The sequence below is a fragment of the Tupaia chinensis genome, unplaced genomic scaffold (genome assembly GCF_000334495.1).
Source record: "Tupaia chinensis unplaced genomic scaffold, TupChi_1.0 Scaffold145519_1, whole genome shotgun sequence".
Taxonomy (NCBI): Eukaryota; Metazoa; Chordata; class Mammalia; order Scandentia; family Tupaiidae; genus Tupaia; species Tupaia belangeri.
The window spans coordinates 4,044,764-4,066,985 of record NW_006205376.1 but is presented as its reverse complement, the minus strand read 5'-3'; the positions used below and the strand labels follow the sequence as shown (position 1 = coordinate 4,066,985).

The 22,222-nt window shown below is 37.4% G+C and overlaps 1 protein-coding gene across 1 annotated transcript in view; it reads left to right on the top strand.

Annotated features, from left to right (window-relative positions):
- SLC2A13 (solute carrier family 2 member 13) overlaps positions 1 to 13,907 on the top strand; it is a gene marked incomplete at its 5' end in the record, with an annotated part of 358,416 nt that extends 344,509 nt beyond the window's left edge. The window contains 3 exon segments of the mRNA XM_014584051.2: positions 6,896 to 7,017; positions 7,129 to 7,281; positions 12,774 to 13,907. Coding sequence (XP_014439537.1) covers positions 6,896 to 7,017; positions 7,129 to 7,281; positions 12,774 to 13,000 — 502 coding nt within the window.
- Positions 13,908 to 22,222: the final 8,315 nt, after the last annotated feature.

The window sequence follows — 22,222 nt, the reverse complement described above, 5'->3', positions numbered from 1 at the left end:
CTTTCCCTATTGGAATGCCTTTTATTTCTTTCTCTTGTTTGATCACATTGGCTAGGACTTCCAGTACTATACTGAATAGAAGCAGAAAAAGTGGGCAGCCTTGTCTTGTGCCAGTTTTTAATGGAAAATCTTTCAGCTTTTCCCCATTCAGTATAATGTTAGCTATAGGTTTTTCATAGGTGGCTTTTATTATGCTGAGAAATGATCCTTCTATGCCAATTTTACTGAGAGTCTTAATCATGAAAGATGTTGTATTTTGTGAAATGCTGAAATGCTTTTTCCACATCAATTGAAATGATCATAAGGTTTTTTATCTTTCTTTCTGTTAATATGGTGTATTATATTTATGGTTTTGCATATGTTGAACCACCTTTGTATCCCGGTAATAAAGCCTACCTGGTTGTGATGAATAATTTTTTATATGCTGTTGAATATGGTTAGCAAGTATCTTGTTCAGAATTTTTGCATGTATATTCAAAATATAGGTCTGTGGCTTTCCTTTTTTGTCACATCCTTATCCGTTTGGGGATTGAGAGTAATGGACGCTTCATGAAAGAATTTGGAAGGGTTCCTTCCTTTTGGATCTCTAGAAACAGTGAGTAGGATGGGAGTTACCCCTTCTTTAAAAGTTTTGTAAAGTTCAGCACTGATGCCATCGGCACCTGGACTTGTTAGGTTCTTTATTACTGATTCAATCTCATTGCTTGTTATAGTCTATTCAGGCTTTCTATGTCCACTTTAGTCAGTCTTCATAGATTATACATCTTCTACTTGGGGTTCTTTGTACTTCCTGGATCTGGATGTTTGAATGCCTCTCCCGACTTGCAGAGTTTTCTTCCAGGATCTCATGGAATAGATTATCCATGCCCTTATTAGATTCTTTACCTTCTGGGATATCAATTATTCAGATATTTGGGCATTTCATGGTATCTAATATTTCTTATATATTATGCTCAGTTTTCTTGGCTGTTTTCTGAATATTTTTGGTAATTTTTTTCTAGGTTAGAAGTTTTGTCTTCTACTTCTGAGATTCAATCTTCTGCATGGTCTAACCTGCTTTTAATATGTTTGAGGGAGGTTTTAATTTCCTGTATTATAGCCTTCATATCTAACAATCCTGTTTGATTCTCTTTTATGGTGTCAAATTCTTCTTTCATATCATGGAAGGACTTCCTCATCTGTTAGAGCTCAATGTCTCTTTTCTCTTGCATCTCATAGAACTTTGCTACCATAAATATTCTAAATTCTGTTTCTGACATTTCGATAATATCCTCTAATATTTCAATAATATCCTCTAATATTTCCATTTTTATAATATCCTCTAATATTTCCCTATGTGGAGATAAGTTAAAGTGTTCCCTTGCTGAAGATGTATTACTTGATTCTCTTATCCTTGAGGCTCTTCTCAAATTTTTAGCCATTTGGTAATATATTCACTTCTGCCTAAGTTGTTGAAGAAGTATGTGACTGTGAGCTTGTGTGTTTCCCTTACTCTTAAATAATTCAGTGCTGTTTTCCCCTGTCTACTGTGTTCTCCAGTGTGGGAAAAACATAAAGAGTTTTGCAGTTGGATTTATGAAAGAATTTTCTGAAACACAATGATCAGAATTTAGCTATTTTGTACCTAGTCATCTCTAGGCAGTGGGTAAGGACTGAGCAGTAAAACAGGAGAGTAAGGTTAAAAAAAAAAAAGGAAATAGAGGAAGAAAAGTACTACAAGAAAAAGAGGTAAAAATGGAATACCAAGAGAAAGGCACAGGTAGAAAGTTTTTGTGTTTTGTTTGTTCGTTTGTTTTTTTTAAGAGGGAAAAAAGAGTTAAGGAGACAGAGCAGAACAAGAGGTAGACACTTGCGTACATGACTAGCACTGGGGTCTGCAGGGGAGCCCTGGCTGCGTGGGTTTCTTCACAGCCCTGAAGCTGAACCCAGAGGCCCAACAGAGGCAGAGATGGAGAACCCTGCAAGCTTTCTGTCCTGACTGGCACTTGATACTCTATCCTTTTCTAGACACCTCTTCATCACTACCTTCAAATTATAACTGTAATTCGGTCATAAATCCCTTTAGGTAAAGGGTTAAAGGGCCAGCAGATGGCATAGTCATTAGGGCAGCTGGATCCCACATGGCCAACCACTCAGTTCGAGTTCCAGATCCCTTGGCTTGAAAACATAACAGGCGCATGTGCATACATACCCAAAATCCCAAGAGGAAAGTGGAGGAGAAGGGATTGCAGAATGGTCATCTCCGTGGGAGATGCTTTCTCACTTTCTTCCTCTCTCTCTGAAGACCGCACACATCCTATAGCAAACTTCAAAACAAAACATCAGAGTTGACCTTTTTGGGTATCCATTTTGTTTTCAAGTGATAGCTTAGTGATCTTGTCAGAGAAATCACAATACTGAGTCAAGAATGGAGGTGAAATGTGCTTCACTCACACTCCTCAGCAATGAACAGGCAAGGAAATGCATGTGCAGTTACTGGAGTAAAATAATGAAGGATGTGTCATGTGATTCCTCCCTTCACATTTCCCAAATACTAGACTTTTATAGTCTTCTGGGGATGAAACAAAGTTCCATAGATTTATCAATGATTAGGTCTGGATAGGTAAATTTTATAGTTTTGCCCTCTAAATACAGCTTATCTTTTTTTCTATCCCCATATATAAACATGAGGTGATAAAATAATTTTATCATGGGAAATAAAGCAATACAAAAAGCATGTGCCGCGTAGAAAGCAGGGAATGTATTATTTAGGGTTAACTGGGGCAAGAGCAGTTGCATATTCGCACTGTTTAGTTCCTCTGGTTACATCTTTGGTTTAAAATTCTGCGTACATCTGACGGAGAGGTAACACAAAAATACAGGCAGAGATAGCTCTACCTATGAAACCATGTTGAGAGGGCACGGGGAACTGTTTTACCACAAAATGGGCTGTCAGGTTCTAGATGTGTCACTATTAGAAGTGCTGTGGGTGCCATGACTGGAGCAGGGAACTGATCATTTATTTGGTCTACGTATCTGACTTTAGCCCAGTCATCCTGCTGCTACAGTCTGGTTCTCTCACTTCCAAAAGATATTTACTGATATTTCACCTGTGTGCATCTCATTCTGCTGCTTTGTCCACTGCAGTAGCCTCTGCATAGTTTTCCCTGGTCATAGTTGTTTTGTTTTTGCCCCAGGATGCAGTGTAACATTGCATCAGAGAGCATGACTTTTAATAATCTCAACCCACACTCTGATGTCAAAGTATTTTTGTTCCTTCTCAGGAGCATTATGCTCTTCTACCAGCCGTCACCAAGCCAGGCAAACACACGATTTTGCAGTGATGTCGGGAGTATACACTTTTATTTTTCAGTAGTGTTTATATTCTAAAGGTCAGGTGTGATGTCACGTTCTTAGTCATTAGCTATCTACGTATGGCTGAGTGTGTAACTGCCAAGTCATTGCCAGTATCCCTTTCCTAAACTCAGCACAAGGATGACAAGTAGTTGGCCTTTGTAAACATGCATAGCCAGATGGTAAAGGGCTACCTTGGGACAAGCACAGAGTTCATCCGGAAATAGCGTATTTACCATTGTCACAGCATAAGATCGTGGCAGGAACTGTGATAATGAAAATAATAGAAAATTTTTCAATGAATTTTAGTTATTTGATACATGTAAACATTCTTCCCCTCAAGAGAAATACTTACTATTTTTCTTCTCTTTCTCCTTTCTCTCTTATTTATGTAAGATATTCATAAGACAGTCCCACTGCTGGGAAGTGGAAGGGAGGAATGAGGGGATTTATAATACTGTTTTCTACTCAGAAATACAAAAGGGAAGGTACCATTCACAATTCCGTAACCATGTATATAGAGTACTATGATGGACTGTAAGTTGAAATTTTAAAAAGAAAATACAAAATGTTCTTTAGACAAACACAAATCCCTTTCTTCCAGCCAAGCATTTTTCTTTTATTAATCTTTTTAGCAATCCTATTAAGCACTCTTATTTTATGGGAAATCAAGGCACAAAGAAGTAATCTTCCCAAAGTACCAGAGCTGTTAAGTGGGGAAACCGAGATACAAACCCATGCAGTATGACTTCAGACCCTGCACTCTCAACCCGTGTACTGCCTGGGATGAGATCCCAGGATAATGCAGAGCACTGTGTGATGATAGTTTCAAGGGAAGTGAAATGGAGTTGAGAGGAGAGCAGAAGTATTTCAGAAGGTGAATGAATAGCATCTGCAGTAGCAATAGGGGCTGAGTGGACTGTGGAGGTGGATATCAGAAGGGAGAGTTTGCCTTCACATAGAGGACACGGCATGAGTAAAAGATTATATACAGGAATATAAGATAAGGCATGCTACAGCCAGATTTTGCAAGTACTTCTTTATTTTTTTAGTGATGGTGGTAGCCAAAACAGTGCTTTAGAGAGCTTAACTTAATGGAATATTTTGACAAAAAGAGCAGGAAAACCATCAGACTGTATTCATTTTCTTGCAACACATATTTATTTTAGACAGTTTCTGTGGGTCAGGAGTCTAAGCACAGTTTAGCTGAGTCCTCTGCTTAGGGTCTCCAAGGCTACAAAGTATGGACCAGAGCTGTGGTTTTATCTGAGGCTTGACCAGGAAAAGATTTGCCTTTTTTTTTTTTTTTAAAAAAAAACGGGAGAATGCAGGAAATTGGTGTCTGTGGGTCAGGAGTCTAAGCACAGTTTAGCTGAGTCCTCTGCTTAGGGTCTCCAAGGCTACAAAGTATGGACCAGAGCTGTGGTTTTATCTGAGGCTTGACCAGGAAAAGATTTGCCTTTTTTTTTTTTTTTTAAAAAAAAAGGGCAGAATGCAGTAACTTGTGGTTTTATACCAAGGGTTTAAGCTTCTTGCCACCTCATTTTCTTCTGTAGGCCCCCCAACAGAGACATTTCGTGACATGGCAACTTGCCTCTCCAAAATCAGCAAAGGAAGGAGACACTGCAGCTAAATAGCATTATAATCGTAGGTACCCAATCTCATATGCACTGTTGTTCTATGAGTGAGAAGCAAGTCACAGGTCACTCCCACACTCAAGGGAAGAGGACTACACAACCGTACAAACACCAGGAAACAGATATTGGGATACCCTAGAGTCTGTCATGCAGATGTGAGATAAACACTCAGAATCTAAATTAGGATGGTATTACTGCAAATAAGAGTCAGAGTCAATAAATTATGCCTAGGAATACACTTATACTCTCTTGCCTGTGCCATGTGAGATTCTTCATTTATATCTCACATAAACATCAAAATATTTGAGGTAGGTGTCAGGTCACACCACGTCCTAGCTTCACATCTGGTATCCCAACCTAGAATTGAACCTAGAATGTCAGTGCCAGAGATTATAATCCTGGCCCCACTGCTTGACTTGTACCTGAAAATACAGAGGGTCTAAGAAAAATGGGTAAGAAAACACTGGTCCAAGATTATAAACCATTTCAGTTTGGGGAATGGTGGTGCTAAGAAAGAAATGCCCCTAGGAAAGTAATACTTACTGTACATACAGCACAGGCCCAGCAGTATGATAAGCACTCAGGATGCAGATACAGCTTACTATTGTGGATGGACATACTTGCTACTCCCAGCAGCCTGTGATAGTTGTGATACAGTCACATCAAGAAACAAGACTGCACCAGTGCCCACTAAATTGAAGGTTCTCCACCTGAAGAAATGGTTATTTGTTCATAGCTGTTATCCCTAATGCCTTAACACATAAAAAGTACTCATATAAACTTCTGAATGAATAATCACAGCTAGTAAGTAGGGTCAGAACAACCCCACTCCAGTTTCTTAAAGACAGTGCATTCCATTGTGAGCCATATTATGTTAGAGTTCATTGTAGGCTGTCTAAACGTAGGTGTTCAATGGATGCCTACATTCCATCATCTGGGCTTGAGAAAAAGGTCAAGGCTAGAAAAATCTATCAAGAAGCACCCATATGAAGATTATTTTGAAAGTGATTATCAGCCCCAAATAGCACCTTTTGTACACCTGTGTTTGGAAGTTAAAAAGGTGAAGTATTTAAAAACAAAGAGCGGCCAACAGGTGGCGTGGTGGTTAAGGGTGCTGGACTCCCACATGACTAACTGTAGTTGCAGTCCTGGACTTGTCAGCTTGCCTTCTCACTTTCTCTCTCACTCTGTCCCTGTCCAGTCAAATTAAAATAAATCTTTTTTAAAAAAGACATACAGGTCAGATATAGATATAAGAGGGAAGAGAAGAAAGATAGATCATCAGTCTTATCAACCACTACACAGTAATCAAAGGGCAACAAGTTTAAGACAAGGTAACTCAATTTGGGAATTAGGAAATCAGTGATGACTTCAGAATGCAACAATTTAGGTAAAAAGAACCTAAGAAAGAGCTGATATCTGGGAGGGTCATCTGGAATAAGATATAATCTTGTTCACTGTCCTTTTTGCTACCCTCATTTGTATTACTGTTACAAATAACCCCTCTAATCCTTAAAATAGCCTCTAAGGTATTGTCCCCATTTTACATGTGAAAAAAATGTGGTTTGAAATTTGAATCTCGTGACTGCAAATTCCTAAGTCTTTCCACCAGGACACACTGACTCTCAGTGGTCTTGAATGTTACTGCAGCTTCCAAGGGCGATTTAGAAGTCGAGTTTAACCTATGAAATGAACACAAAACACAGTGGATATTTTATAATGCTCTTAAATTATACTTAGCCCTAGAAAGTTCTGTGTGAGCTTACTAATTTAATACTGGATATTTAATTCTATTTTTTAAGAAAAACATTTGGAATTGTTTCTCTTAAGATGTTTAGGAATTTCCAAATACATCCAAGATGATCACATTGAATTTCTGCAACTATACTGTAAAACAGTAATACTTACATTGCATTGTTTTTCAGGTGTGAAAATGAAACCAAGTTCAAAACAGAAGAAGTATTTTGGGCTTACAATTTCTGCCCTACTCCATATTCCTGGACTGCACTCCTGGGCCTTATTTTATATCTTGTTTTCTTTGCACCTGGTAAACCAAAGCTTTGTTCTTATTGTTTATTAAATTGTCTCTTTATAGATGAGCTATTATTTTTCAAATTCCTTACATGTTATTTTACTGAAGTTATTTTTTCTCTCTCAGGAATGGGACCAATGCCTTGGACTGTGAATTCTGAAATATATCCCCTTTGGGCAAGAAGTACAGGAAATGCATGTTCATCTGGAATAAACTGGATTTTCAATGTTCTGGTCTCATTGACATTTCTACATACAGCAGAGTATCTTACATACTATGGTAAGAGAATAATTTTGTTTGCATTTTTTCTACTCTCATTTGTGACTGAAAGGTTATATTTTTATTATTATAAATGTCTCCATATGGCTTTTGTTCCCCAAAGGCTAAGAAGGTAGAAAGGTAAGGATTATACTTTCCTAAGCAGTATTGTTTTTGTCACTCAGTGCACTGTCACCCACTCTCCATCTGAACCCAGACATCTCCCAGCTGGATGTCGTCACAGCCAGGCTTTTAATTTAACAAAGAAACATCAACAACAAAATTGGTAGAAATATAGAGGCAGGGAGTCTACAAGTCTGTCTTGACAGGCTAGCCCAAGAGCAGAGTCAGTGCAGGGATGAAAGTCACCTACCCTAAGCCTTAAAGATGTGACATGCTGTGAGTCAAGCCTCCCACTGTATCCTCTGTGCTGTTCAGGCCAAGGTGTGTGCATTTCAGTGCCCTCTGAGACCAGCACTTACCATTTCCAAAACTGTAAATATGACAAAAGAGACCAAGGAAAAAATGTGTGAAGAGCTTAATTCAAAGAAAACAATATTGGGAAGTGGCTGAGTCAGGAAAACACTTGAAGCTACTTCAAATCCATTTTTACTAAAGCGAAATTATTATTATGTTTTTTTTTGGAGAGGTTTTCGCTATAGGGCGCATGTGCTCACCAGACAGACAGAGACATAGAGACAGAAAGCGAGAAATCACCCCCCAGAGGGGATGGTCATGCCGCAATCCCTTCTCCTCTCAGGATCTTGGGCACACATGCACACGCGCCCAGTGTGTTTTAAGCCACCGGCTCCGGGACGCAAACCACAGTCGACCACGTGGAAGTCCAGTGACATAGCCATTACGCTAACTGCTGGTTCCCATAACTTTATTCCTTTTAGAAGGACGATTTCTGCTTTGGCTACAGGACTTTATAGATTGTGCTAGGATGCTAAATGATGAAATGTAAAGTTTGGATTCTAAGTTCTGTAAGTCTCTGCACTGTATATGGAATGCCTACTGCTTAGACCATAGTCCTAGAAGATCTTCTGATCCCCTCCCCTGCCTCACTTCACTGCATGCTCTAGGCAATTATGACCCCTCGTTTTGTAAGAAAACACTTACTTGTCCACCCTCTAGTTCCCACTACTGGACCATAAATCCAAGAAGAGCAGGACAAAATCTTTTTTACCACCCTGTTTCTGGTACCTTCCAGGGCATCTTTTTTGCCTGATGATGAACATGAGGAAACAGTATAAAAATCTATTTTCCCTCTCTTCTGACTATGCCACATTGGCATTTACCATGTATCTAATGTTTACTATCTTTATAAAATTCTTCTGATCACCAATAAAAACATTTAAATATTTTCTTGGACAGGAAATGCACTAACATTTTTAAATGGATACATATTTAGTATATTATCTTCATGGCATGATAAATATGAGTGCACTAAATATTTACTCGTATTGCTGATTCTTGAGAATGCTCAAATATTTGAAGACCTACACATACACTAACATCCTGAGAAAGCATTTTTTTATAGAAAGTCATAGACCAGATATTAAAAATTTACATGGTACTCTTGATATCAAAGCTCTATCTTGAATTTGTACTGCCAGAAAAGCATGAGGCAACAGAAATGAAAATTGAATGGGGCATAATTAGCTTCTTAAAAAAAAATGCCCACTTAGCAGCTTTCTGGTCTACATTAAGCTTCTCTTGGATCAGTGCCCCAGTCCCTTTGGTCTCCTACTCCCCTACTCCCTAATAGTGGAAAACACTGCAATTCAGGTTTTTTTTTTTTTCCTTTTTTGTATGATGTTTCAATCTATATGTTTTAGACTACATAATTTATGTAAGCTATATGTGTTTATATTCCTGATCTAACAAATGCAAGGATACATCAAAAAGTTTATAGTAAATAGAATTAATTTGGTGCCCCCCAAAAAAGGTTCATTTTTCCATTAACCTTTTGAAGATTCCCCTCATATCCATCCTAATTGTATTTTTTTTTTCTGGAAATATCCATGTCTTTTGTTTCTTCCCTAAATCATACCCTATTAATGATTATTATTAAATGTTGTTAAAATATCACCAACATACCTTTTTTTATGTAGATTATGTGGCTAGTAGCTCCTTGGGGAGCTTATATCAAAATTCCTATTGAGGTATTGAAATTCAATCAAACGTAGTAATATAAATTGAAGAAATAAACACTATCTTAAAGACTCATTACAGACTTTTTTCTCAAAGTTTTCTTTTTCAGAGATTTTTGTTATAGGGTGTGTGCACTCACCGGAGAGAGAGAAAGTGAGAAATCACCCCCGGGAGGATGGTCACACTGCAATCCCTTCTCCATTCTCCTAGGATGTTGGCCACACACATATGCCTGTTATGAGTTTTAAGCCACCAGCTCCAGGACTGCGGTCAATCACGTTGGAGTCCAACAACATAAACATTACACCATCTGCTGGTCCCAACTTTCATTTTCATTCCAAGGGCAAATAATTGAAAAAGTGAGTTACACTGATTTGACCATGGCACAGAGCAGATCATAGTCTCCAGGCCTGCCTACTCTCCTCTGTGCCTTACCCAGAGGTCTTGCCAGTAGAATCTACACTTAGCAGGAAGTTTTTGCCAGTTGTCACCTTTGGGAATCTGGGATACGAATGAGAATCCGTATCACTTTTAAGAAACTTCCTCATTCATCTACTATAGGAACTGATCACAGCCACAATTTTGTTCCCAAACTGGAAAATGATGGTTTTAATTTTTTTTTTTACCATCTGTATTTATTCTCTTGTATCATCATGATTACCATCCCTTGTTTTTCCCCACTAAAAAGATTTCATTTTTGTTCCTCTGATCTGAATACAGATAAGCAAAATTGTGAGGTTAGCACTTTACCACCTTTCACAATTTGTCAAAATTCCCACATTGTCCTAGAGAAGCTTGTCAGTATCACTCTTCTCATAAGCACACTCCCAATTAGCCAGAGTCATCTTGTTCTGTCTGCAGTAGTGACTCTTCTTCTCTAGCCATTTAGTGGAATTTATTATAGTAATGTTGCCTATCACACTTTTGAGCAACTACTATCCAAAATTCTAATGTGCTTGTAACATAATTTCTATTATTTTCTTTGGCAAACCAGGCATTATTTTCCCTATTTCAAACTGAGCTCAAGATGATTTAAAAACACTCTGTATAAGGACTCAGACTGGGTCATATGACTTTCAGACTACTGTTCTGCCAGAGCCCTAGTCTTCCTCTTACTGTGTCACTCAGCAGTACATGCCAAATGACCTGGGTGATTGAGCTAGTACAGCCACTCCTCACCTGTCTGTCTGCTTAACCACCACTGAGCCTTAGGACTACTTCTCTAGGATGGAGAATTTCCTTTCTCGGTTTTTGAGAAAGGAAAGATACTACACTAAGGTTATATTCACTGCGTGAAGCATTCTTAGTCAAGCAAGAGTATATATTTCATTTATAAATGTATATTATTGCGTTATATCTTGTCACTGTCTGGTCTTAGCTAATGTTTGCTTTTTAAATAGCTAGAATTACCAATACATATCCTATGGCACCACACAACACCAGACATCCACCTTGAAGCCTCTTACTTATCAACCAGTTGTGGGAATGGAATTTAGTTGTTCAGTGAGGAATGCTTGTATTATTCTTGAGAAATAATTTTTTAAAAGAGATTTTTGCTATAGAGCACATACACTTGCTAGAGACAGAAAGTGGAAAATCATCCCCCCCAGTGTGGATGGCCATGTTGTAATCACTTCTCCCAGGATCTTGGGCATGTACACACATGTGCCCGACATAATTTTGAAGCCATAGGGTCTGGAACCCAAACTGCAGTTGGCCATGTGGGAGTCTAGCAACATAACTGCTATATAACCTGCTGGCCCCCAAGAGTTGCATATTTATTTTTAAAAATCTGATTTGTAGTTGAGTGGCTCTGATTATTTAATCTAACAAATTATGTCTTGATTTAGTTAACTCTTCAATGTTTTTTCTTATATCGTGTAACTTACCTCTGTTGCTCTTCTCCTTTCTCACAGTTCCTCAATATATAGAGCAGGTTCTTTTGAGTGACCTACTCAGCAGCATTTTTCTTTAGTTTTCCTTGAGCCTTCTCCAGACATGTTTCTGTAGGTATTCTGGAAATAGTTACTTGTTAAAGTTATCTTACTATATTTTATCCTTCCTGTGATGATACAGCAAAATCGAGAAATGTGATTCTGTTTTTTAACTTCTGTGCTTACTCAGCTTAAAGCTTGACTTTGAACTAAGTCCTTATGTTGTCTAGTTTACCCCTTTATTTCAGATCTGCTTCCCAATGGATTCCATCTGGCAGTCAGCAAGAGCACATTCATTCTCTAGACCTGCCAGTGTGTCAGGCACTGTGCAGGGACTGGGAATCAAGAGAAGCTATAGACTGCACCCTCAGGGAGGCCACTTAGCCACTGAAACAGAAGAGCAGGTCTCTCTCTCTCTCTTAAGCATCTTTTCTATACTTGCTCATGATTTTCATTTTAAGATTTATGGAATCACATTTACAAGAGCTGAGAAACCAGGTCCAAAGAGGAGATTAAATAACTATCTAAAAGTCACATGGTCAACACTTAAACCCAGATCTTCCACTTTCATTTGTCATGTCAGTTTTACATCTTCCTTCCTCCCACTCCTATCTAGAAGATGATTTGGCCTAAAGGTCTAAAATTAAACAGAGATTCCTTTGATTGTTTTCTACCATCAAAAGTAAAATATCTTACACTAAATTAGGAATTAGATTATAAAGTAACAACTATGTTGGAAATACAAGTCACATTCACATATCTCATCCATCCTTGCTTGCTGGGTTGACATTCAGAAAACACAACCACATCTTTGTGACTGAACAACAGTGGTATACATAATCTTACAAGAAAACAAAATTCCCTGACCTCCTAGAGCTTACATTTTAGTAAAGGATTTCCAAGCCTACTGGATGTTGGGTGGAAGAGTTAGAGAAAAGATGAGTATAAACTCCTAGACTTTGGGGCATGAGAATGATGGAGTTGCCGTGTACTCATCTGAGGCATTGAATCTGCAATGACATCACTGTACTTGGTTCTGGAAATACAAGATAATACATTTCTCTGACCTCAAAGTGTCTCTAGTCTAGCAGAGACAAGATGGTCATGTACATAATAATTATCCTTCTTGGTCATTATGATAGGGGTCTCAACAAAGTGCTGTGAAAGCACATAGGTGACAATAATTCCCTCTTGCCAGGGAAGTGAGTCTTTAAAGCACAACTTGCTTCTCAAGTTTGGAAAAATAAACTGCATTATAGTCACAGGGTTAGAACAATTAGAGTAAGTTGGCAGTAATTTTTTGGTTGTATTTTATACCATGGGTATGCACCACTGACCAGGAAAAAAAAATGTCAAAATCAAGTACTCTTTCCACCCACACTTACATATGTTCATATACATACATACTGTTTTTCATTGCAGGAGCTTTTTTCCTCTATGCTGGATTTGCTGCTGTAGGACTCCTTTTCATCTATGGCTGTCTTCCTGAGACCAAAGGGAAAAAGTTAGAGGAAATTGAATCACTCTTTGACAACAGGCTATGTACATGTGGCACTTCAGATTCTGATGAAGGAAGATATATTGAATATATTCGGGTAAAGGGAAGTAACTATCATCTTTCTGACAATGATGCTTCTGATGTGGAGTAATTTCCATCTGCTGATATATTTGGTTGTTTAAACAAACTTGGGGGAGAAAAGCAAGATTGGTGACCTCACTGCCCTGCTTCTAATCTGGTTCCTTCCACAGTCTAGTTTTGAATGACTACTTGATTAAGAGAAAGATACAACCATGATGACATTTTCTTTCAAAGCAGAAATGTAAAAAAATATATATTTACAGAGATTTTAATAATTCTTGAGCAAATGTCTGTGATTCCTTCCTGAGATAGTCTAAAATGATATTGTACCCAGTGACTTCAGTGGTATCCTTTTCTCCTAAGACCATATATAATTATTAGTGGCAATAGAGTCAGTGCTAATATAGCCAAATTATACATGTATGATATATTTATAAAGGTTTCTGGGAGATGGATTAACAGTGTTAAGTCAATACATGGCGTATTGGTCCCAAATTTTCCAAAGGAGTAGTGGCTTTTCTGTGATCAGCTGTTAGAAAGTAAATTCCATTTTAAGCTTTCATCAGTGGATTTTAAAGTGCCTCCTACAAGGCCATACCTATCTTTATCTACTTTGGATTCCACATTTTGGGTTCTCTCTCAATTCAGAGTTCAGACACTGACACTGCATAGTATTTATGGAACATTATCAAAAGCAGATCTTTTAGGGGTTATTTTCATACTTTTTTTTGCATCAGAAGTAAGTATACATTTGCAAAGATAAGCTAGCAAATTTTGGTAGGTATATTTGATTGTCAGAAAGTAAAGATTTTTATGGAGCCCTAATTGGTATGCCATTATAAATACAAAACAGTGCCAGATCTTAAACTGAATTTCAGGATCTGCTTTTGTTCATGTCAAACTCACCGTACCTTCACCTATTGGCTCTGGAGTCCTACTGTTTTGTGCCTTCATTTGTGTGGTAGAGCTGCTGACAGGTCATTTCTTTCTTTCTTTTAATAAAACAATTTATGAAACAAAAAAGCGGGAAAAGAAATCACTGGCAGAAATAATCCTATTATTTAATTAAAATTACTTAACTTTTTACTAACTCTTCCTAAGGGAACTGTCACATTTTATTACACACCCAGTTGTCTTTTTTTTTTTTTAACTCTAAGAACATAAACTAGTTATTTTGCACACCTTTTATTTTCTCTAACAGTTTAAAAAATAATAATAATCATTCTTTTTCTCATGCTTGCCTTAGATTTTTTCTCAATTGAAACAGATTAAATAGTTCTAATATATAGCACATGCCTATAAGAAGTATTAACATACTACATTTCTACAGTATCTTTCCTAAGTCCTGATTGGTTTTTAATTTTTGCTCCTCTATTAAGAACTATATAATATGTACAAAGTTATCTGCTAGTTCTGGGAAAAATATGAATGAATCTTCTGTGGCCAGTAAGGAATACATCAATTTGATGCATTTTAAAATGGCTGTAAGTATCTACTAAGGTACTATGTATTTGGAATGAAAATGTTGCTGCCTATAAGTTCAATGTCTTTCTGCCAATTTCCAAAGTATTTTGTCCTTTTAAAGTCTGGCTTTTTCCTAAAGCAGAGAGTGCAGGCAAGGAAGTTAATTCTCTTAAATTATCAGAGGTACAATATGTACTTAAAAAGTCACTTTAGTGCCCTAAAAAAATCCTTCAGCCAAAATTTTTTTTCCTTCGGTCATTTCACACAAAGTAATTTTAGAGAGTTCATTCCCTTGTATTAGGTGCTCTGACCATTGAATTCTAAGGGGATATTAATATTGATTTTCCCCAGATAACGAGCTGTGAATAAAACATTTCTTATGGGATATGAAATATCAATAGGGTAATTATTTTCTCTGGATAATATTTTATACACATAAAGTAGAAGATGAGCTAGTGTGTGGTACAATCAGAATATGATGGGGAGAAAAAGAGACTAATAAAGTGCTCTCTAAAACTTTATTTTTCTGATTTATCCAAATAATTGCCTCAATTCTTCTCTTTATTGAATACATAGCCTTAACTATATACTTATATACTCAGCTGGGCTGATATACAGTAACTTTATTAAGAGAACAAATAGACTCTTATTATTTCCAAAAGCAGAACATGGCCTGTTCTCCCTGACATGAGAAAGTGTTCTCCACTTGATATCAACAAATGCACATAACAGGGAAAATTAGCCACAGTTCTCCTCCCCTATTCCCCTCAGCCCCTTCTGTAATGGACTATTTGTTATTTATATAGTAATAAAGTTAATATTCCATATCTTGGAAGTATAAGACAGAGAGAAACAGTATAAGAATTATTTATAACTTTTTAAAAACTACCTGAAAAGGAACCTTATACAATTAGGGTATTATTTTTAGATTTCATGAGTATTTATAGTATATTAAAAATTAAATATTTGAATTTTGCAGGTTTTTTAATATTATGCACCTTTTAAGTTCTCAGTGTCTTTGGCTACCACTATTAACTTGAAAACATTCCATTTGAAATATCATCAAATATATATTTGTAGGAAGATTTATATATGGTGTGATTTAACACACTATATTAAAATAGACACAGATTAATCATGCTTTGAACTGAAATTACAGGTTTCTTTCTAAACATGCTGCAAACTCAATAGAGGTACCTTATGTTTCAGAAAAGTATAGTGAAAAAAGTCATAATTCCTACTGAGGCTTTGCTGGGTGGCTGATCTGCACTAGATTTAAGAGAATATATCATTTTGTCTGTATATAAACAGAGTTGAATGTGATAGCAAACAGATTTGATGTTAATATTTTTTCTTTAATGTAAACATTCCTAAAAATTTTAATTGTTGCACCTAACAGTGAGTCATGACCCAAAACATGATTTTTAAAAATAAAAGATAATGTTTCCATTTAAAATTTTGTTCCCAGGCATATGCAGTAGTTGGTTCCCTGGTAGAAAAATTGCTGTGAGAATAATGCTACTCAGTGCTTTTTTCTCATTTAATTTTACCTCTGAACCCAATTATAATATATAGGAGCTTAAGTTTTTTTTTTTTTGAGTTATTCATTATCACATAGGAACTCAGTTTAAACAAGAAATTTATAAATTTGTTTTACTGAGATTTCATTACCTGTTACACAGGGGAAGAATAGTCAGGAACATTAATAGTTGAAAACTTACCCTTTTGCTGTTAGAGTAAAATTAAAAAGTATGACAGTGATCCATGTATCTTGGGTAGGCTGAGGGGAGTAAAAAATATTTTAGAAAACACTATCCACATGTTACTTAAAGTCACAGTTTAATGACAGTTATAACTTCTGTTATACAATGGAGAGGTGGAGGATTGTTTTGACTTTATTTCATTGGCATAATAATTAAGAACTATAAAATTTTGAGGTGTTTTGTTAAATTTTTTTTTACAAGATATCAAATATCTAAGTTCCTAAGAGCTGACTTTTACTGTGACAAGTTTTCAATTGCTAAAATCAGAACTTTTACTAACTAGGAATAGAAGAATAATATGACATACGAGGCCAAGAGTAATCATAGTATGTGTTTTACACCAAAATATATTAAATTATGTGTAAACTTTACAGCTCATATGTAGTTGCTGCCTACGAAAAGACTCAGAATTGTTCTCTGGATTAATTTTTACATCCTGTTTTCTGTCATTTCCTATCCATCTTCACAGCCTTATGTATACGAAAACTAATTTGATGGAGTGGTTCAGATTATAGCAGTGTATGAATTGTCAGTACATTCAGTTCTTCTACGTGAGCAATACTGCTGCTATTTTCTAGAAATAGCAATCATTTTAAAATGCCAAACTGTTACCAACTATTTTCTGTATATTGTCTCTTTAGAGGAAATTTTTGTGTGCCCAATAATCAAGTGTTTATATGAGAGTGTTGATGTTCAGAAGTAAATGAAAGTACTTTATCCTCATAATTTGCTTGAGTATAAAACTATAATCCCTATAAATCTTTGTATGTGTAAAACATAGTCTATTATACTTGGGTAATCTGACCTATGGAATTATCAATACTTTCATTTAGTAGAAATATTCAGACTTTTTTTTTAAGATGGTTAAGTTCATGTCACTTTGATTCTATCATATCAAAATAATGAGAAAAAGAAATAAACCATGCAGCTAACCAGTACTTAAATTTAAAAACCAATATATTACGAAGTTTTAAAATTTTAGCAAATTTAAAAGTACTTCACCTCATTTAAAGGATAAGAAAGATGAGACTTAACGCTAGCCAAAGTAGAAATTTATCTCCTACTTGTCCAGACTATTTCCTAGCAGCTTTTGGACTATATCACTTGATGTTATGATACTGTTTATTTGTAATAAATGTTCAAATTTCTGTTTAGAAGCTCTAATGTACATCTAGATTATATCAAAATATAATTTTATGTTTTTAAAATACATGTATTTAAAATTATAAATTTTAATTTCTGAGTGCATGTTATATAGTGTTCTAATACTTCATGTCTTGGAAAACTCAGTATTTATTCCCACATGTGACATATTCCTGGATAGCTCTTAAAAATTATGAATATGTGCCATTTCCTTCAAAGTGACCCTAGCATATGCTGTATCAGAAGTATTGTATATTTTATGAAATTTAGTGATATACATGTAAATGTTTTTTAAGTTATTTTATTGAAGTTTAATCTTTACATAAAATTTAAATCTTTTTTTAAAAAACAAGTGTCAGTGCCAGAACTGTAAATGGAAGTAATCAAATAAAAGTTAAATAATTCATTACTTGTTTCTTTGCACTTTTTTAGTTTCTCTAGTATTTCTCTTCCTTCGATTTTAGGTTCTATAGTTAAAGCATCTACAGTCTACCTCTATATTTTAATATAGTCCTACTCATATTTTTTTTTGGAGAGATTTTTGCTATAGGGCACGTGCGCTTGCCAGCAGAAAGACAGAGAGACCAAGAGACAGAAAGTGGGAAATCACCCCCCAGGGAGGATGGCCATGCCGCAATCCCTTCTCCTCCATTCTCCCCTTGGGATCTTGGGCACGCACACACACGCGCCCAACATGAGCTTACGCCACCAGGTCCGGGACTCGAACCACGGTCGACTACATGGGAGTCCAGCAACATAGCCATTACACCAACTGCTGGTCCCCTGTTATTTTTCTTCTTGATTGTAAGTGAATTCAGATTATTTTTTACAAAAATATTTTATAATGTAAAAATGTTCCAAGGAATTATTCTGAATAGCAAGTACAAAACATCAAAATGTGATGCTTAGGAAACATTTCTGGTTGTTGTCAGAACCAAATATTAACATGAATTTTTAAGTCAGTTATCAAAAGTTATTTTGGGTTGTTACTTTGCAAGTGAAAACAAAATGCCTGCTAGATGGTCAGGTGATAGTTCCTTTTGGAACCCCGTTGCTCTCCACTGCCACTTTGCTCCAACCATAGCTTTTACTGGCGAACACATACTTGTTTGCTATGAGAATTTGCTAGACTTGTTTCCATAGTTAGGTGTATATCCTCCTGAGCCTAACCATGAAACGGCCTTGGTCATTCAGAGGCTTACAGTATGGGTTGCATCTAACCAAGGATTGTAATGCCAGCAAATAAGATAAAAACCTTACAGCCGAATTGACCCTTAAAATGCCTACAAATTACACATAAGTTGTCCACTCACCTGAATATTGAGCACTGTGCTTATCTTTATCAGTGATCAGAAAAGCCATCATTTAATTGTCCATCCTTTGCTAGATACTAAAAACTTAAGTTCAGTACATTTGGAAACTTACCCTAGATCACACACTGGGAAGTGTTACTTTCTCTGCAATGACTACTTCAACTTCTTCCTCTCTAGGTCCCCACAAGGAACATTATTTTGTTAGACCTAGACAGATAGGTTATAAAAATAAAAGGACATTATGGAATTTTTGTGTTATAACTTCAGGAGTATACAGAAAGTCAATGAGATACCTCATTTTAATCAGGATGATAGGAAAAAAAAATGAAAACCTTTGATTTAGAGATTATTCTCAAATATGAGGCAAAATAGTACATTAAGAGGTCAGACTGAATTCAACTAATCTAGATTTAAATCCTAGCTTTTCCACTTATCAGTGGAATAACCTAAATTACTGAGTTACTCTTAGCCTCATTTTCATTGTCTATAAAATAGAGATGATGTTACTATCTACCTCTTAACGTGCCTTGTAAGGGTTCATCACTTAACAATGTAAAAACACACAGAGCAATTGTCCAGAGTAAGGGGCTGGCTAACTGCTGGCTATTCCTAGTTTTATCATCTAAATGACATCCATGATGCTGCTAAGGTCACGATGTTCAGAGCACAGGCAATTTGCTTATGAAGGCCCTTCCAACTACAGCTGTTCCTCAACTTAAAATGGGGTTTTGTCCTTATAAACTCATCATAAATTGAAAATGTCTTAACTCGAAATACACTTAATACACCTAACCTTGGCCTCACACTGATACTGCTCTTCGACAGGCTAAGGCCACATGGCAGTGCCACTCTAAACCAGGCATGGTAATATGTAGTCTAAAGCCAGGCATGGTAATCTGTAGTCCCAGATACTCAGGAGACTGAGGCAGGAAGATTATGACATAGCAAAACCTTGTCTAAAATAAATATTTAAATTGAAAAATTCACCTAATCTACCAAACATCATAGCTTAGCATAGCCAATCTTAAATGTGCCCAGAAAACTTAGTTGGCCAACACATTAGGCAAAATTATCTAACACAAAACTCATTGAATACTATATTGAAAGTGAAAAAAAAAAAAAAAAAGGTTCACTGGGGCTACCTAGCAATTAAAAGAGTACTGCATCTCACTGGCCCAGGAAAAGATCAAAATTAAAATTTGGAACTATTTCTACTGAATGACTATCACTTTTTTTGTTTTTCCTTTTTCTTTTTGGAGAGGTTTTAGCTATAGGGCGCATGCGCTTGCCAGACAGACAGAGAGAGACAGAGAGACAGAAAGCGAGAAATCACCCCCCAGGGAGGATGGCCACGCTGCAATCCCTTCTCCTCCATTCTCCTCTCGGGATCTTGGGCACGCACGCACACCCACCCGGTGTGAGTTTAAGCCACCAGGTCCAGGACCTGACCCACAGTCGACTACATGGGAGTCCAGTGACATAGTCATTATGCTATCTGCTGGTCCCTCCCTATCACTTTCATACCATGGTAAGATCAGAAAATCCTAAGCTGAACCATAAGTCGGGGACTGGAGCACCTGTACTAACAGAACCACAGAGACTTCACTAACGTGTGTCATCCCCTCAGCCCTGCTGACCAGATGGTTTGACCCGACCTGGCTGACTAGCCTGATGCCCCTCTTCCTTTAGACAATTGTTTTCCATAAGCCTCTTCCTGAATGGCACAGTTGATAAAAAAAAAAAAAAAACCAACCAACCATAACCATGTATTCTTGAGATTAACAGAATGCATATTTGCTACTTATGTGTTTCACAGTCAAGACATAATTTTAGAAAATCTCTCAGTAACCTATTATCTAAAGTGCTTTCATATTTTAAACAGTAATTTTAAAAATTCTCTTTGGGTCAGCAGGTGGCACGGAGGGTAAGGCAGGTGAATTTCACATGGCCAAGGCCAAAGTGGTTTCTGACCCAGACCCTGCATCTTGAAAACACTCTGGGAACACATGCATGACTGCCCAAAAATCACAAAAAGAGAATTGAGGAGAAGGGACTGTGCTATGGCTAACCTCCTACACCTATGGTAAACACATATGCCCTATAGCAAACTTAAAAACAAACAAGCAAAAATAAAACCCTCAGTTCTCTCTAAGCAAAAACAGTGACATCAACCCTTCATTAATTGGGTATACTGAAATTAAGCTCATATTATTGATGTATGAATGAAGATGAAATAATAGTGTTTTTAACCTCTAGTATGTATTTACTCATTCTACCTACAAAACTAATTTCAGATGGTCGGCATGCAGAGTAAGTTAAGTTTTTACACAAAAAATTTTTTTAGCAAGTCTCACTTTTAGCAAATAAACTCACAAAACAGTCAAATTAGTACAGGGGTTCTCCAAGAATGGTCCTCAGACTAGTAACACTGGTAAAACTATGAGTTTGTTACAAATGCAAATCCGTGGGCCTCACCTGACCTACTGTGTGGGAGGCTGCCCACCAGCGAGTCTGCCGAGGTTTCTCAGGGAGCAAAGAATTGCCATGATTGGTTCCCTTCAAAAAACTGGACCTTCAAAACCTTGCTCTGATTGGCCACTAGAATCCCTCACATTTGCATATGCGGCACCTCATGATTGGTCCAAAAGCAACCAATCACGGCCCACCATTTACAACCAATCACGGCCCACCGTTTACAACCAATCAGGGCCCACCATTTACAACCCACCAGAGTGTATATAACCACAATGCCTGGCCCACAGTAGCCAGACGAGGACAACCAGGAAGACGACACAGACCACCAGCAAGACGACGACGACCAGGAGAGCCTGAAGAGCTGAAACACCGCACAGTCTCCAGACGACCCTAAAGAGTTGTTAACACTACATCGTCTCCGGACAAGCCTGGAGAGCTGTGACACTGCGTCGTCTCCGTGCTGCTCACAATAGACGACGTGACCCTTAAGAGTTGTAACACTGCATCGTCTCCGTGCTGTACCGTGCTGCCCACAATAAACAGACGACACTGAAGACACGGTGTCGTCTCCGTGCTGTAACACTACGCCGTTTGTCCCGGCTCTCACTCCTTCACTCAGGAAACCTGTTTAGCAGTCCCCCCGGGTCGGGACACCTGGCACCTGAACAAGGGACCTGAGTACGAAGGATCCAGTAAAGAGCACCCAAGGAGGGGACGGCAGAGAATCGTCCGAGGAGGGGACAGCAGAGAATCGTCCCGAGATAGGACGGCAGAGAATCGTCCGAGGAGGGGACGGCAGGGAATCTTCCCGAGATATGATGGCAGAGAATCGTCCCGAGAAAGGCTGCAGTGGAGGACGGTAGAGAATCGTCCCGAGAAAGGCCACAGAGGATGGCAGAGAATCGTCCCGGTGAGTAACAAAGATCTCTTACTTATAAGTAATAAGGGTAATAATGGGACAAGTAATAAGGGTAATAATGGGACAAGAGCTTAGCCAACACAAACAAGAGCTTAGTCAGCACAAACAAGAGCTTAGTCAGCATGAACAAGAGCTTAGTCAGCACGAATTATTTGTTCAGGGCTTGAAAGAAGCCCTCAAGACACGGCGAGCTAAAATGAAGATTAAACAGTTGC